At 31.4% G+C, this 19,342-nt stretch overlaps 1 protein-coding gene across 1 annotated transcript; it reads right to left on the bottom strand.

Moving 5' to 3' along the window:
* Nucleotides 1–5,309: 5,309 nt before the first annotated feature.
* LOTGIDRAFT_174852 (hypothetical protein) lies at nucleotides 5,310–18,425 on the bottom strand (the record flags this gene model as incomplete). The annotated part of the gene is made up of 30 exons (XM_009054704.1): nucleotides 5,310–5,446; nucleotides 5,759–5,849; nucleotides 5,899–5,901; nucleotides 5,950–5,952; nucleotides 6,001–6,003; nucleotides 6,052–6,054; nucleotides 6,103–6,105; nucleotides 6,154–6,156; nucleotides 6,205–6,207; nucleotides 6,256–6,258; nucleotides 6,307–6,309; nucleotides 6,358–6,360; nucleotides 6,969–7,144; nucleotides 8,355–8,492; nucleotides 8,880–8,972; nucleotides 9,829–9,939; nucleotides 10,419–10,544; nucleotides 10,971–11,165; nucleotides 11,721–11,903; nucleotides 12,166–13,097; nucleotides 13,437–13,493; nucleotides 13,878–14,596; nucleotides 14,988–15,873; nucleotides 16,106–16,176; nucleotides 16,412–16,461; nucleotides 16,648–16,730; nucleotides 17,098–17,126; nucleotides 17,350–17,590; nucleotides 17,968–18,017; nucleotides 18,414–18,425. 30 exons carry the CDS (start codon nucleotides 18,423–18,425, stop codon nucleotides 5,310–5,312), a joined length of 4,410 nt encoding a protein of 1,469 aa, XP_009052952.1.
* Between the last annotated feature and the right edge of the window lie 917 nt (nucleotides 18,426–19,342).

The raw sequence follows: 19,342 nt of genomic DNA, 5'->3' as shown, positions 1-19,342 counted from the left end.
TGATGATATAGCTGGAATAATGTTTGAAGATGTATGTTTTATTAGATTCTAGATTATTTATCATGTATTTATAAATAGAATAATATATTTATTATCAACTTTGTTTTCAATATTTCTTTTAAATAACTCCCAGTTTATATTGTATTTAATCACAAGAATCTTGTTGTATATGACCATAATATATTCAGATTGGCCTGGAATATCCCTATCTTTCTATTATAAAACGAAGAATCTTGCTGTGGTACAATATACACAACTCTTTTGAAAATTTCAACCAGCAATGTATTTGATTTGAATGGTGGATATATTTTTAGAAGATTAAATCCTCTCCAAGCAGTCAGAAATGGACTATTAGTGATTTTCATAAGGAAACTTGGTGTTTTTTCAATGAAGTTCACCTTTGTTGGAATCAACTCTTTTCAAATTTGTCAATTTAAAAATGGTCACTGATAATTTCAATGGTGAAAAATGTTTTTTTTTTTTTTGCACTTTCTGATTTCACTGTCTCTAGAAGTGTCAATATTAGAGGTGCTAGTTGTATTTTTGAAGCTGTCTCTGCCCTCCCTGTCACCCTGTAGTCTAGATGTTGTCTGCTGATCACCGATAGATAGCTTGTAATCACCTGTATACAGTCACCAACAATTCTACAAACAGGTATTATAACAGATTGACAAACTAGGTCCTACCCTGTTCTTCAGACATGATGTCTTATTATGATGTTTGAAGGAACTGGGTGGGACCAGATTTGTTGGCTCATTTTATATATAAACCTTTATTCTTGAAATATCAGGTATATTGAGAAACAAACTTATGTAAAAGAAATTTGAACTACATGTCAGATTTGAATCCTGAACAGTGTTATTTTTATAAATAAGTTTATTTCAGAATAAAGATTTTGATTTCTCTAGAATAAAAGTCTGAGTTCTAATTCAGGCTGTACAACCATGAGTAAAAACAAGACAAAAATGTCTGTCCTCTCATTTCTTTAAAATTATTCATCTAGACCCCTACTAATAAATCTACCCCACCCCTATATTACTGACTAAAAGCATGTTGGTATTTATAAACTTTACTTCAGAGAGACAGAATACTTGGTAAAATAGAATCAACCATTAGATCATATTCACCATACTGTAGTGGGGACAGGATTCCCATCTCCACATCTATAAAAAAAAAAAAACTTGACCAAGGATAATATTTTATATTTCAGTCATCTGATTGGACGATCAATAAAAATTATTTCCAAATTTAGCTTCATTCAATAATTTGATAACAGTTTTGATTATAATGTTAATTTTATCTGCAGCACATTTCAGATGGTACAATAAACCAGGGGCATGCTACAGGCTGTGCACGATCAAGATCAATTTACAGATGGAAATCGAAAAAGAGCAGGCTATTGTCGTGTCCTGACAAAATTTCCCTCCTTGCACACTGCATGGTGTTACCAATCTTCATTAGCCCAATCAGGTGCAGAAAAGTAGGATGTAAAACTCCATTCATTTCATTTTCAGATAGCTCTATTTTTCCTGTATTTCAGATAGCTCTATTTTTCCTGTATTTTCAGATAGCTCTATTTTTCCTGTATTTTCAGATAGCTCTATTTTTCCTGTATTTCAGATAGCTCTATTTTTCCTGTATTTTCAGATAGCTCTATTTTTCCTGTATTTTCAGATAGCTCTATTTTTCCTGTATTTCAGATAGCTCTATTTTTCCTGTATTTTCAGATAGCTCTATTTTTCCTGTATTTCAGATAGCTCTATTTTTCCTGTATTTTCAGATAGCTCTATTTTTCCTGTATTTTCAGATAGCTCTATTTTTCCTGTATTTCAGATAGCTCTATTTTTCCTGTATTTTCAGATAGCTCTATTTTTCCTGTATTTCAGATAGCTAAAGAAGAATTTATTAATTATTATTGTGGTGTTAGTGCCTCGGTAGATAATGATGTCTATTTCAGTCTCATGATGACTAATGCATATGGATTATCTTCGGAATAATAATACTCCTGTTTTTAACTCTGTCTTCACAAGTTGGTTAGTAGGCTATACTAAATATCTGATTCTACTGATTAATTTGAATATCAGTTGAGAAATAGTACTGATAGTCTTCGAATGTTTTTGAATATACAAACGTAATCTTCAGTAAAACATATTCTGTTTGAATTGAAATAGTTTTCATGTTGAAATCCATAGTCTCTACTTGTGACCTAGGCCAGTGCTTCTATAGAGTATCTTCTATAACACCTATAACAAACATTATCACTTTAAGATTTTTCCATAGGGAAAAATTTCAGTCAGTATTCACCTTTTTGAGATATTTTGAGAGAGAAATGTAACCTGGTAAATATTTATATTTCTAACAACACAATGTTATTTTAACACTATCAGTACTGTTATAAAATCTCTAAACAGAATTAAGATCTATATTTGAATCAAACTGATTTTATATCAAGTCCCCTGTTTAATATATTTGTGTACATACAAGAAAGTCCCAAAACAATCAAAAGGAAAATGGTTTGTAAACTAAAAACTTAACCAGATCTGTAATGTATCTTTGACAAACCAAAATCAAAAACCATTCATAAAACTTATAACTGCTGATCTATTGAGTCATTTATATATCAAAAACTTGTTAAATTTCATTTATCATATATGATGTTGTTTTTATTCTATGATGTATAATGTTGTTGTAATGTCAAATACAAATAGTATATTAACAGAATTGTCTTGCTTGTATGGATTTGAATTGAAGTGTATAGTGTCAACCATCTATATCTACCAGTCAACCTATCGGAACTTGCTTAATGTCATGATTTCATTTATCATATGTGATGTTGTTTTTATTTTTATTATATAATTTATCTGCTGTTTTAAATCGCAAAAGAATATTATGTTAAATAAACATGGATACAATGTAAAATAGTCTTATAGACTAGTAATGATATTTCTGTTTATCAGACGCCAGGTCCAATTCGAAACATACACACGACTTATCTACTTTATTAGGTAGTGTAAGTAATGAATGATAATCTACAGATTCTATATTGTGTTATTATAACTTATACTATCTTAGAAAATAAAATAGATGGCTTGTAATGATAATCAAGCCTTGATGATCAGATATAATTTTGTTGGACTAGAAATATTGACTATCAGTTTATTTAAAGAGAAACATTGTATAATATGAATATTTTCTTTATCTACTATATAGATATTGTTTTCTATAGTAATATATTGTCTTTATGTATCTATTATCTATTTATAACCTACGCTTTATATTTTACAATTAAATTTTAAATTCTTCAGACAAGTTGTTTTCAATAAATTAATAGTGGTCTAATCCAACCTTCTTATTAAATGATGGCACAATGAACCTGCTACAGGCTACAGTGCTACAGGATACAGTGCCCCAGCAAAATTTCCCTCATGGCACACTGCCCTTCACAAGCTTATACAGGTGCAGAAAAGTAGGATGTAAAACTATTAAACTCCATTTATTTTCTGCTGAAATTGTCTGAAATGAATGTCTAAGAGACACTGAATGAAGTTGACAAGAATTCTTAGAATGAGTACGAATCAAGTGCTCCAATGTTTTAAATTTCAATGGTAAAACAGCTACCACAGTTATAACTATCAGTCCAACAGAGGGTTGGGTATTTTGGCTGAGTAGATTAAATGTTAAATTCATCTATAAACACTTTATAGTTCACCCATTTATTCAGGCTCATACCAAGCACCATATCATAAGAATATGAAAGTTGGTATGTCAAGGTATATAATATAAGGAATAATAGTAAGTATCAGAAAGCCAATGAATGTCAATAGTTTATCATTAAGGCACTGCAGCAGCATTATTTCCCTCATTGTTCACAGCATGGCCTCAATATGGTACAACAGAGTTAAATGAAGCTGTTAGACTGGTAGGAAATTTAAAACAGGGTTCTCTATATATGTTTTTATTTTTAAAGAGTAAGTATAATAAAGTTGTATGTATACAGATAGTAGCACTATAACAAGTTATAATAAATACACTATACTACTACTCCTATAGTCTATTTACAATCATAGGTTCACAGGGCATGTTTCTATAGTAACAGTACAGTGATAATAATCGTTAGATCTGACTAAAGATGATTCTGTTAATTAAAATCTCATCTAAATACATGTAATGGCAAAACTGAGAGTAAATGTTGTATAGTAGTGGAGAAGAAACCCACTGTAATAATCATTGTACTGTTGCTATAGGAACATGAGGGTAGAATAGATTTATTAAAACATTACTTTATTACTTCTTTTACATCTGCATTATAATCTAACAACTTTTCTTCCTCAGCTATATTCTAAGGGCTCAGTGAGTTAGATACTTGCTCGCTAATCTGAAAGTCCCGGTTCCATCCCTGCATAGGTAAAGATAATACCTTCGGATTTTTAAACCTGGTTTCCCCGTCAGTGATGCAGGTAAGAGGGTCTGACATGGAAAAAGCGTCTAGTCATTCGGATGGGACAATAAACCGAGGCCCTGTGTGCTACAGGCTGTGCACGTTAAAGATCCCTCGACAGTTGAAAATAGAAAAATACTAGGCTAACAAGATACAGGTTCTCTGACATGCTTCAATTGGATAAATATAACCTCATCATTAGAACGAGACTGTGGTAGAAAACTTGTTAGATTACAATGGGGACAATAAATATCAGGAAAAGAGAAAAGTAATTGTAATCTTATTTCTAATAGTTTGTATATTCTGGTATGGAACCTTACTATATCATTATCAAAACTATTCATATTTATGTTGCTCAAACTTAATGATACTATAGTCTGAGAAAAATAACAATTTTTTTGACTTTCTAATATTATTTCTATGAGAATTGGAATATCAGCCTCAAAATAGTACTGATAGTCTTAGATTGTCTTTGTGTTAATAAAAATATAAACATTATGTCTTCATAATTTGTTTTTATAGAGGACAGTTTTTCAGCCCAAATGTGACTTTTTTGGGTTGAAATTTGTAGGAGAGAAATGTGTTTTGTTTCAATGTAAACTTACAAAAGATTATATTTTTATCAACACAAAGTCATTTTAAGACTATCAGTACTATTTTGAGGCTGTTATTCCAATTCTCAAAAAAAATATAGAAAAAATTCAAAAAATTTGTTGGATTTGCTCAGACAAATAATAATAATAATGTGTTTTAATCTGGTTGGTTTGTTGTTCTATATTAATTTAATATTTTGTTATTGAATAAGTTTTTAACGAAGGTATTGAATTCCCAGGTTTATAAAATACTGAGCAATGAAATCTAACAGTTGTTTCTAATGAGTTGTCTCGTGTTCTGAACTTTGTTCTGATTCTGTTTCTCTCTCTGACTCACTGTCTTCAACTCGTACAATATTCATATAAAATAACTTGGCCTCTTCGTTACGTAGATTCTTCAGTTTATATACAGCACCTGTCATTATAATATATTTTACATTGAAAACAATAGAATGAATGGAGTTTTACATCCTATTATTCTGCATATTATTGGTCTGATGAAGACTAGCAAGTGTATATAACTCACTGAGCCACTGTGGCTCCCTCTTCATTGGAATATTTCAATATATCTTATAAATTTTGTCTCATTCAAACCAAACTTATTCTATGTCATAGAAATACTGGTAAAAATGATTGCAAAATTCTAACACTTGTTAATACAGGCCCTTGTTTTAGTGTTTGTCCAATCAGACTGTGGGATATTTAGTCTGAAGTAAAAGAATATTACCTGAAGGTACGAAGAAAACATCACCGGTTTCTAAAACTGAAACTTTTCTATGTATAGTAACAGCTACTTTACCAAATATAACTCTTACAACCTAAAATATAATATAATAATATCGCTACTTTACCAAATATAACTCTTACAACCTAAAATATAATATAATAATAACATCACATAATAAATATAACTCTTACAACCTAAAATATAATATAATAATAACATCACATAATAAATATAACTCTTACAACCTAAAATATAATATAATAATAACATCACATAATAAATATAACTCTTACAACCTAAAATATAATATAATAATAACATCACATAATAAATATAACTCTTACAACCTAAAATATAATATAATAATAACATCACATAATAAATATAACTCTTACAACCTAAAATATAATATAATAATAACATCACATAATAAATATAACTCTTACAACCTAAAATATAATATAATAATAACATCACATAATAAATATAACTCTTACAACCTAAAATATAATATAATAATAACATCACATAATAAATATAACTCTTACAACCTAAAATATAATATAATAATAACATCACATAATAAATATAACTCTTACAACCTAAAATATAATATAATAATAACATCACATAATAAATATTACTCTGACAACCTAAAATATAATATAATAATAACATAACATAATAAATATATTAATGGTTGAAGTTATATTTGTTTGCTGGACAATATTACTAGTCATATATTGATAACTATATATTGTAAGATGACATATACTTGGTCTAATACGGATATTTCATGGTACTAGGCTAACATATAACTTGACATCATCCTAATGCATGAAAATATCAATTGAAGAAGTTCTATTTATAACTCTAATATATGTATATAATATCATAGTATGAATGGTAATAGCTTTTTTTCTAATATAGCTACGTCCCGCTTGAACGTTCGTCAAATTAACCTTTTGACCTAACCTGATTGCCATCACAAAATGCCAGCGCTGGAGAGGATAGAAATATTATTGGTTAAAGCAGACGTCATCGTGTTCAAAAGGTTAATTTAACAAATGTTCAAGAGGGCTGTCTTTAGACCCTAACTGAAGTGGCTATATCAAAAAAAAAATGGAAACAAAAGTTTGGTCTAATTTTAAACCACTAAGCACTATCATTGAAAGTTCTTCACAAAATACAAAAAATAATCTCCACCTACCAGCGTATTATTGACTACTTTCTGTAGCGGTTTTTCTCCATGTGGCCTCAGATTCAATTCTCCTGACGTAAATGATTTCTGGTTTAACGACTGACACATGACGTACGGGTCCGAGGCTTTCGGGACATTACCACTAGGACCGATAAATACATAACTATCTTGTTGTGAAATACACGCTGTAATAGATAAATACATAACTATCTTGTTGTGAAATACACACTGTAAAAGATAAATACATAACTATCTTGTTGTGAGATACACACTGTAATAGATAAATACATAACTATCTTGTTGTGAGATACACACTGTAAAAGATAAATATATAACTATCTTGTTGTGAGATACATGCTGTAAAAGATAAATACATAACTATCTTGTTGTGAGATACATGCTGTAATAGATAAATATATAACTATCTTGTTGTGAGATACACGCTGTAAAAGATAAATACATAACTATCTTGTTGTGAGATACACGCTGTAAAAGATAAATACATAACTATCTTGTTGTGAGATACACGCTGTAAAAGATAAATATATAACTATCTTGTTGTGAGATACATGCTGTAATAGATAAATATATAACTATCTTGTTGTGAGATACACGCTGTAAAAGATAAATACATAACTATCTTGTTGTGAGATACATGCTGTAATAGATAAATATATAACTATCTTGTTGTGAGATACATGCTGTAAAAGATAAATACATAACTATCTTGTTGTGAGATACATGCTGTAATAGATAAATATATAACTATCTTGTTGTGAGATACACGCTGTAATAGATAAATATATAACTATCTTGTTGTGAGATACACGCTGTAATAGATAAATATATAACTATCTTGTTGTGAGATACATGCTGTAAAAGATAAATATATAACTATCTTGTTGTGAAATACATGCTGTAATAGATAAATATATAACTATCTTGTTGTGAGATACACGCTGTAATAGATAAATACATAACTATCTTGTTGTGAGATACACGCTGTAATAGATAAATATATAACTATCTTGTTGTGAGATACATGCTATAAAAGAATTATAGAGATTAGTCATGTAGAATGAAATGAAACTGATATTGAGATACAAGTGTACAACAATTTTCCAGTGCAAATCAACAAAGTTAAGTGTTGATACAAGATTCTGAATGTATGGTATTGTATTTACTTCTGTTTTCTACTGTATTGAAAATTCCACACCATATTGGTTATTTTCTAGTATTTTACCAGCATTTCAGTTGTAATGGATCTTTTTAAGCCAACTATTCCAAGAGATTTTCTACATTCTCTGGACCCAGAAGAAAGAGTTTCTTGACATCCAAAACAAGCTATCCTGATGAGGTTTGCGTATCCAAAACATTTAAAAACAGTAAACTTACTCATGAGAACCTCTGTTTGAGTTTCAGGGTGAACTATGGGTAATTGTGTACCAAATGTTAAATTAAGATCGTCAGGTATTGATCCATGAATTGATAAATTACGACCATATCTCTGTCTCTTCTGTTTCGCTTTCTTCACTGGAAAATTTTTCAAAACAACAATTTAATAACTATACAATTCGTTTTTTTTTTTTCGTGCAGTACAAAACATAACCCACTGGGATTAAGAAAACACGCAAAACCATGCGGTGTGGAATGAAGGAAATTTGGTAATGAACAAGGGCATTAGCCGACTATTTTTTAATTTCTAATTGTCCTGGGATCTCTCACGTACACTGTCTATTGCTCAAAAACCTTCGTTTCATGTTCATCCCAAAGACAGCCCCTTAGATCTGCATCACTGACAGGGGAAACCTATAAAATATATATTATCTTAATTTATTTCAGAATTGAACCCTAGACCTTCAGGTTAACCTGTCACCATCTATCTCACTAAATATCAAATAAATATAAAAGATAACAAACCTCTAATTCGTTTCAGTCTGGCTTTTCTTAATTTCTCACTGTGAGCTAAATATTTAGCTTCATTTGAAGGTTGAATAGCCAGAACATGTACTCCTGTAAAATAGAAATATAATATACCGTTTAAAATAGGCTTCTGAAATCTGAGAGAATTTAATTAATCGCTGGTTTAGTTAATGACTTAAAAACATTCAGTTGACCTGGTTGTACTTTCTGACAAATATTGTCAACATGATCAGTTAATTTCCACCAGTTAGTTCAGTTTTTTTCAGCTATTGCACAAATTCACAACCTTCCTTTTTATCCAATTTTCATAAGACACGTTTCAAAACCCTCTGACTACACTGAATAGACGTTATCTCTTGTTTAACCCAGGTTTATGTGATATCTTGTTTAACCCAGGTTTATGTGATATCTTGTTTAACCCAGGTTTATGTGATATCTTGTTTAACCCAGGTTTATGTTATCTCTTGTTTAACCCAGGTTTATGTTATCTCTTGTTTAACCCAGGTTTATGTTATCTTTTGTTTAACCCAGGTTTATGTGATATCTTGTTTAACCCAGGTTTATGTGATATCTTGTTTAACCCAGGTTTATGTGATATCTTGTTTAACCCAGGTTTATGTTATCTCTTGTTTAACCCAGGTTTATGTGATATCTTGTTTAACCCAGGTTTATGTGATATCTTGTTTAACCCAGGTTTATGTGATATCTTGTTTAACCCAGGTTTTTGTTATCTCTTGTTTAACCCAGGTTTATGTGATATCTGTATAAATCTGTAACTATTAGTGCTATTCTTTATATAACCCATTAAACACTTAATACAACTTCTCCTCTTCCATCAATCAGTTTATTTAACTCAAGGAATCAAGATAATTCAAACGATTGAAGATTTTTTTAATTTCAAAGTTCACAGAAAAAATGATCTGAACTAAAAAGATTTTCCACTTACCTGATTTTCTTCTTCTGTCATATATAATTCTCTCATTCTTATAACCTTCTAACCTTTGAACTCTGACCCGGGATGACCTTCGTAATCCGTCAGGGGCTGGTGCAGGATAAACTTTAATAGACAAACACAAAATAACTGAACTATTTATAGAGTTATTAATGCAATGTCATACATTTAGTTCTGAACATATTCTAAAGATATTTACAGGAATAAACTATTTCATAAATTTGTCTGTATTTTGCTGTGTAGATATTCGTAAAGGAGTTGACCAAAGCCCAGTTGCCGATCGATGAACTTGTTCGGCCCTGTCTGTCTAAAGCCCAACGCAAGGACAGATTTTTCTTCCTGAAACATTGTTTAGCGAGAATAGTTCTACATATCATTATTAGATGAAAATGAAATAAAATGAATGGAGTTTTACATCCTACTTTTCTGTACCTTGTGGTCTAATGAAGACGGAAATCATTAAGTAATGGAGCCACAGGATTTTGAAGGTAGACTCACAACACCAGGAATATCAACATCACTGAGTGCAGCTCAATAAACCTTTTAGATAATGGGAATGTCAATCTTTGTCAAATTTAACTTACTGATTCGTTTTTTCTCAGGTTTTTTAAAGAGAACTGGAGAATGGTGATCGTTAGTGATATCGTGATAATGGTGGATAGATTCCGTCAAATCACTAAAAGTTTCACCATTTTTCACAGCTTCATTTTCTAGAATTAGTAATTAAAATGGAGTTGTATATTTTATATTTGTTACTTACTGGACCTTCATACCAACATTTCATTGGAAAAATAAAATATACAATACCTTTGAGAGTGTACGTTCAGGAGAAGAACAAAAGAAAGAGAATAATGACAGACATTATGAAGAAGATAATCTAACATACAGTAGAAAGAGAAGACTATTAAACTACGTAGTAAATAGAATAGAAATATATACCTACCTAACAAAACATTAGTATTAGTATATAACCTAGAGACAAAATTTATACATGACACACGCATGCAAATATTTCTAAACCCTGTTATAAACCACTCTTGTCAGTGATGCAAGAAAAGGTTGCTATTGTAGTCAAGGTATAAGAAACAGTTCGCACTATCCTGACATTGTGAATTAAGAAAGTGTTTATCACTAACCAGAATTATCACCTTCTGCTATCGTAACCCGTCGAGGATTTCGTTTCTGGGCTGAAAGACTACCAGGTTGGATTAGACATGGAGTTAGTTCCCTTGGTGTATTATCGTTACTAATAATAGTAGGGGGAGACATAGCGCCATCTATAATCGGTAGTGACAGGGAATTAGTCTCTATGATAGATGGTTGTTTTAATTCTACAGAGAAAGCAGAAGACAGAATAAATAAAAGGTGACTAAAAATAAGTAAGTTATAGACTGTTGACTACATTAGGTTAGGCATAGAAGCACAAGCACAAGCTTTAAGCACAAAAAAAAGATAAAAGCTTCTAAACGTAAACCAACAATTAGCAGTACATAGAAATAATATACAGTTTAAAATAGATTAATATAATGTATAACATAGCGGGAAACACTGATTAGAATTATAGAAGTTCACATAGAGTCATCAGATAAACTTCTGTCACATATATTGAATCATTTTGAAGATATGTTAATACACTCCTAGCTGTGTTGACAGACATTATATCAACGCATGTCAAGTAAGACCTGTTCTGTTTTGTTTTCTCACAATTTGTCCTTGTTATCAAGGGACAGATCTTACATGACATGCTTTGATTGGCTAACATATTAACATCATTAGAATGAGACTGTGGTAGAAAACTTGTTAGATTACAATGGAGACGCAAAAATATCAGAAAAGAACCAAAAATCATAATCTAATCTAAAAGATTTCTAAGTTAAAATGATTACCTTGATCCTGCGTCTGCTCCACCAAATGTGATTTTTCTACAACTGTACGATGAAGAGTTCGAACCAATGATTTACTATTCAATGATCTAACTCGACGAGTACGGAATGATATACCACTTTTAGGAGTGTCTATAGGGATTCTGTTTATATTACCATCTATTCTAGTTGATTCTGCTATATTAACTAAAAATAAACAAGATGGAATTATATAGAACTATTTATGGAAAGACAAAAAAAACATCAAAAGCTAAGTAGACTTTTTGAAAGGACAGCAATTTGACAACCGGTACTCTGAAATTTATCCTGAATATACATTATTTGTCATTTGACTGTCGTCTGAGATGCCAAGTTGATAAAGTAATCTAAGGTTTACATGCTATCTTCACAAATTTTACTCAAAGCATGTGAACTTTGACCTTTCACCTAAAAAATATACCCAACATACCTGGCAGAGGGTCTTCATCTTCAAGGTCAAGGCCATCATGAATGATGACCTCATCGCTGGATGATGATTGGACGTTACCAGCAACAGAATCTTGTTCCACATTACTGATACTATGGTCGTCAATGACAACCGTTCGACGTCTGTTTTTAGGTTTAACAATAGAATCATCAGATACGTCTGCTAGATTTTCCCGCTCATCTGATCTTCGCTTTAATTTCTCAAAAACTTCAGTCTCGTTTGACTGTCTTTTACGATTGTCTGATATTTGTCTCTCGTGAAGATCTACAGGAGTTGTATTAGTTTCTATTTCTTTGGTTGTTTTAGGATTTTTAACAGAACTGCCACTTGGTAAACCTGATGTTGAAGTATTTTTATCAACTGTTTTATGTAAAGTTTTGTTCGTATCTGATTGTTCTTCCGCTGAACTTGTGCCCGACACAATATCAAGTTTAGCCTTGGTCATTCCAGACTTATTTAAAGATTTATTACGCAATGATCCTCTGCTTTTATTTTGCTGCGAGAGATTCGCTTGATTGACTACAATAGAAACATTGCCCAGTCCATTTTCACACATTTCAACATTGTCTTCCAGATTATTTATTGTTTTATTTTTAGAAGAATTTAAAGTAGAGTTACGATTCTTACTACTACGTCGCGATTTGTTCACTGATCTATTATTAGTATCGTCACTTGAATTTTTCTCTATATCAGATCCAGTGGTTGTCTCCCCTGTTTCTAAGTTAGTTTTATCAACTATTGATTTATTTCGCGATACAGAGCTACGCTTTCCAGCATTTCGCATAATTCTGCTTTTTTCATTGGTTTCAATCTCAATATTTTCATCATTTTGAGAGTTATTCCCCTTGACACTGGTATCTAAGGGATGATCTTCATTAACTGTTGCTAAAATTGATTTCTGACTCCTTCTTTCTCTAAAATAATCCAAAAAAAATAAAATTAAAATAAATTTCATTGTCACTGCTGGTTTATACTGAGCTACAGAATTATTTAGCTTGTTTGTTTCTATTTAACTAAATTTCCTTTTTTTGGCATTTTTATCAAATATTTTACTTTCTCTAAAATAGTTAACAAAAAAAAAAAAAAAAAAATAAAAATCTGTTAGTCACGGATACCATTCATTACAGCTACAGAATAATTTTATATTTTATTTAACTATTGAGGCAATATTTTACTATTTTTGTTATTTTCAAATCTTAAGTTTGTTTATCATCAAATTAGAAGATAGATGAGAAATATATTTTAATACTAACCTTTTAGATAAATTCATATTTTCATGGACTGATTCTTCCATACCAGAATAGGACAATCTAAAACAGATAATATATTCATTGACTTTTACATCCATCTGTTCTGCTACTTAAAGTTTAGCTTCCTTACATTAGATTGTCCCCTGAACCTGATTGAGTTTAATAAAGCAACAAGCAATAGAAGGTATTGTACAATGAGGGACATTGTGGTAGTATTAGCTAACTCTTATTTATTTCTGAGATGTCAAGGGATGTTTAATATGCAGAGCACACAGGTCCAAAGTTTACCAAATTTAGACAAATCCAAGGAGATTGGTAACACCATGCAGTAAGCAATTATGGAAATTTCTGTAAAAGGTACTGAAACTTGCCTGCACCAAACCAAAACCTTAATATATCTTCATTCAAAAATTCATAACATAAGAAATAAGTGAAAATACCAACCTTTTCTTGGTTTTAAAAGTCACAGGTGAATTCTTCTGGTTGTCATTATTTTTAGTAATAGAACCAGTTATCCCCCCTGCTACGTGAATTCCTGATATACTGTCTTCTCTCCGATCTTCTTTCTGATCTTCTCTATGATCTTCTTTCCGATCTTCTGGAACAGGGATCTCTTGTTCTCTATTGTCAGCTAGATCATCTTGATCGACTTCTGTCGATTCTGTTACAGCCTCATCCACATCGACAATATCTGAACCATTTTCTTCCACATGTGAGTCATTATTGATAGATTTTTTAAGAGATTTATTTTGAGATGAATTTCTTCTGGAGGATTTATTCAGCATGGATTCGTTTCTAGATTTGCCAATTTCATTTTGGGTTGAATTTCTACCTGTAGATTTATTCAAGATGGATTTGTTTCTAGATTTGTCAATTTCATTTTGGGTTGAATTTCTACCTGAAGAGTTATTCAGCATGGATTCATTTCTTGATTTATTACTAGATCTATTCTGTCGGTTTGATTTGTTTAGATTAAGACTGATGTTCTCGTGTGTTGTTGAAGTTTGGTTAATGATTTTAGTAACAACGACATCGTTATTGTCCGTGAATCGTATCTCCCCCTCCTCACAAGTCTCGTCCTGATCGGGAAGAAATGACACCCTGGCTGTTAGTGTCTGACTCAATTTACTGGGGTCATACTGACTCATTGATCGTATTCTTGTCTGAAATAAGAAAATTAAAATGGGTTTTATAATCTTCTGTTTTTAAAGTCTATTCTAAAAGGCCCAATTGTTGCACGGGGTTTGTAAGGTATACTTACTCTTCTAGACACCTGATACCACTTTTCATAATGAAATACTTATTCACTTATGATTGATATACTTCCTCATGTGAAAAGTTCATTAGCTGCTACCAATATTTCACCAATATGTTGTTTCTGATTTCGGGTTTTGTTTTGCTGTTCGGATCGTTAGTACTTGGTCTATTTACTTTAGTCAAACATCAATTGTATTTTAAAGAATGAACCTTGTAATTTCTTCCTGAAGACAATTTTCTGTTAAGCCTAAGTCCCCAACATTGCCTTATTAATCTGACAAATACACATTTCCTTACCTTATCTCCTTCTTCTCCACTACCATCATCTTTCAATGAACAACTAAATTCATGGACGTCTTCTGCTACGTTTGTAAGATATTCTGATTTATTTCTCCATAGATATTCTCTACGTTCTTCTACATCAATAGTTTCCCAATCTCCATCTTGTGAACCCTCCAAATCTTCTTTGTTTTCTATTTCTTCTGATTCTATGATTTCTTCCGAATCTACTATTTCCACTTCATCGATTTTATTACTTTTATTTTCTGATAATTCTTCATCATTTTCAGTCTCAGAAATTTCTTGCTCTGTTTCTGTTGATGATTTGACCTGGGATTCAGACGTGTTTTCACACTGAAAACTATTTGTCTTGCTAAGTTTAGCACCGTGTGATTTATTCAATGTCGCGTTCCCCAGAGAATTTATACTAGAACGGTTTCGAGAGCTACGTCGTCTACTTACATCTCTATTTATAGAATTATTGTCAGATTTTTGAGCTGAAAATCCTAAACTTTGACTGAAACTTCCTGTTTCTGAAGGGGAGTTATCATTAGTTACAGTATGGTTACCATTAGTTACAGTATGGTTGTCATGAGTATCATTATGGTTACCACTGGTTACATTCTGGTTACTATTAGTAACATCTGGCCTGAAGCCTGCTGATAAATTAGATTCACTTTCACTACCGTCTCGTGACAAATTTAATGTCTTATTTCGCGATTTATTAATAGACTGATCCCCCTTTCTAGAAGACTTGTTGAAATTATCGTGATCTGATTGTCCAGTAGAGGGCGGTGATTCAGGGGCGGAGTCATATTGACCTGTACTGTCCCCTCCGTTATCTTCGTCATCACCGTATACATCATGATTCTCTTTCTCATGTTCTATGATTTCCTCCCTTGATCTGTTAAAATAATTTGTGTCTGACTTAAAATAATAAAATAAATATCATAGTTCAGCAACAAACAATTTCTAGATATTTGCCCCCTTTCATCTTAATAATAATAATTTTAACTTCAAGCAGAGGTACATGAAATCATACTATTCACTTTTTTGGGGGTTTATTGGTCAAAAATTGCAACAGATGACTAAGGGAAAACTTGTTATCAGATTAGACAGTAAATTTTAATACTTACACTAATAAGTTTTCAGTCCTGGAGTTGTCTTTCTTTCCAAAACTTATTTCATTATCATCAGAATCTAACAACTACAGGGGAAGAAAAATATAAAATGTTAAAAAAGAATTTTAATATTTGTTTGTAATAGGTTTTGAAAATGAACAAAAATATAAACTGAACCTGTATTGATGAGATATATATTTATTAAATATTAAATAATACCAAGATTTAGAAAAATAAATGATATGAACAGAGTTTTAAGTCTCCAAGCTTTAAAAGGTGAAGTAAAGAATTGGACAATGGGGTTTATAAAGATGTACTCACTGAAGACTGGTTAACAGATAAACAAATAGTACTGGATGATAATTCATGATCTGAAATATACACAGTTAGTTTTAATAACTATCAACGTAGAGGGAATCGATCTAACACAAGTCAGAAATCAACTTAATATCCAATTTTCACTGAGCCAATATCAGACAAATATAGTTGTTTAATTAAACAACAAGTGTACAGACAGGATCTCATTTCATAAAATATAGATTTGACAAGTTTCTTACCTGTAAAATAATCATCAAAAACCTCAAATCCCTTGTCATCTTTCCTGATATTTTTACCTAATCTAATAGGTTTTAATGTTCGTCTGAGAATATAAAATAGATGATCTTATTATAAAGACTGGTCTGTGATCATTTTTATATTTTATTCCATGGTTTATTTTATTGTTGTTAATATTTTAAAGTGGAAATGTAGGATCAAATGTCATGAAAATTATATATAATTGAAATGAAATGAATGGAGTTTTACGTCCTACTTTTCTACACCATGTGGGCTAATGAAGACGGATAACTCCATACAGTGTGCAATGAGGGAAATTTTGCCAGGACAGCTGCATAAGCCTGCTCTTTTTCGATTTCCAACTGTTGACAGATCTTTAACATGCACAGCCTGTAGCTTAAAAGAAAAACTCGATGTTAAATTTTGTTTTGATAAATAGAAATAAAACATACCGTCCTATATCTCGAACCATTCTAATACTCTATAATAGACAATATCAAAATATTAATATACGTTTAGTTTCCAACTTGGCGTTCTGAAGGTCAAAAAAACTAATATAATTTGGTTAATTTATGATTTAATAACACTGTCTAAGTGATAAAGACTGTATCCACATAAAAATATCATGAACAGACAAGATCACAACAATAGGTCTGACAGTCGTATTATAACATGGGCAGAATTATAAGTTACTTAAAGCTTACCCTATCTCCTTTATTTGTAGACTTCTGTGCCTTTTTAGTGGTGAGTTTCTTGCCTTTAGTTTTACTATCATCACTGGAGTTTTGTAGAAAACTTTTATTAGTATGTAAAGTATGATCTAACGTGATATTTATAGACGAATCAGATCCCGATATATTCCCACCAAAATAATCATCAAAATTCTCAAACCCATTTTTATCAACTCTTATCACTTTCCCAGCTCGGACATTCTTTCCTGTTCTCCTGAAAATTGATATGAATAACATGAAATGGAGTTTTACATCCTACGTCTGTAGGTTCTTGTTGATGGGGTCACAGGCTGTAATCTCGGTTCGTGTGTGATAGTCTGATGATCTTGAATAAGTCATCTTCACTCATTTCCAGTCGACCTAGCTGTACAGATAATCCGGGAAAGATCAATGCTAAGAGTCAAGGTAGACAGGATCCTGGTGAACCCATGTTGTTTTTTCTTATCAATATGAATCTGTTATTGTATGATTGACCTTTTGAGTAAGCCAGTTGGTTATATTAAGTTATAATCATATAACTGGAAGCTTAAGCTTATCTAGTGACATTACAATCAAATTTAAATGAAATAATCTGACAATTTTGTCACTTACCTTCCAATTTCCCATGGTTTAAATTCAGAGCCTTTAGCAGCTGAACGCTTCTGGAAAAGAAAATGGAAGATTATAAGGTTTGATTAGGCTATGGATTTCTGATTTGATTAAGTTAGGTATGGTTTGGGATATCTTGCCTTCAGCTACCATAGAGAGTAGAATCAAACTTGTGAATGGCGTGTAGAGCCTTGTAAGCAATAGTTCATCTTACAAATACAGGAGTTTTTCTCAATCTCTCTCTCATGCTATTTATTGACACTTGACGTGAATGAATGATTTCTAATCGTTAAAGTAATCTCAATGTCAATTTCATTTGAATTATTTTGTTGACATTTGCCCCACCCCCTCTTTTCACTTTTCAGTTTTTATGAGTCTGAGCTGTTTTATATTTGAAATATAGATCTAGCAGTCGAAGCAGGGGCTCTGTTCTGACTATGTGGAATTACCTTCGGAGGCATTTCGAGAATCACTTTGTAATTTAGGTGCGTAACAATTTCACATTTTCATAAAATCCAAAATCAAATCGCCGCCATTATTTTCAGCGCGCCGAAGTTATTCATAAAAACTCATTTCATTGGTCGAGATGGAGAAGTCTCTAAAATCAACCAATCAAATCCTTGTTCGCTATTCATTAAGTAGTCTCGATTTCTTATGTAATGTTTACGACAGATTCGACCTAATTGATTGTGTATATGACACATTCGACCTTATATGGATACATTCGACTTTATGGTTGCTCATCCATTTATAACACATTACATTTGACATTATTAGTTGTGTATAAACCACTGCAGATTAAATGTATATGAGAGGGGGTCCACTTCATAAATATAAGAGTTACATTCCAGAGTCTCCAAAGGGGTGTTCACTGCACAACATTTGTATCTAACCCTGATATTAATCTTAAACTGGGTCACTGTTATCTCTTTTTCACCAAGAAATTATATAATGTAGTGGGCACTATCTTATCAAGTCTTCCATTTTTAAAATCTAGTCAAGGCTCCTGAGAATCTAAGTTGCTTGTAAAATCATTGTCAAGAAGTTAAGCCAAAGACCAGCTGGTAGACAGGATCCTTGTAAACCTAAATTGTTATCCTTGTAAAAAATGGCTGTTCCTTTCTTTTGACTGTACCAGGTAGTTTCAACCATCAAATCCTAATATGTGAATATATATTTGAACAGAGCTCCTCCTGTGAATAATTCAAAAACAAGTTTCAATCTATTTTGTAACAAAGTTTAATCATAAAAAATAGTCAAATTTTAAAATTAACAAATGATAATCATACAGATAGAAATAAATATTTTAATATTATTTACAAAATCACCAATCTTTGTTACTAGTATAGGTGCCCTGTCACTATAGTGATTACTAGTT

This window comes from Lottia gigantea (genome assembly GCF_000327385.1).
Source record: "Lottia gigantea unplaced genomic scaffold LOTGIsca_221, whole genome shotgun sequence".
NCBI lineage: Eukaryota > Metazoa > Mollusca > Gastropoda > Lottiidae > Lottia > Lottia gigantea.
This window is presented reverse-complemented; position numbering and strand designations above follow the sequence as displayed.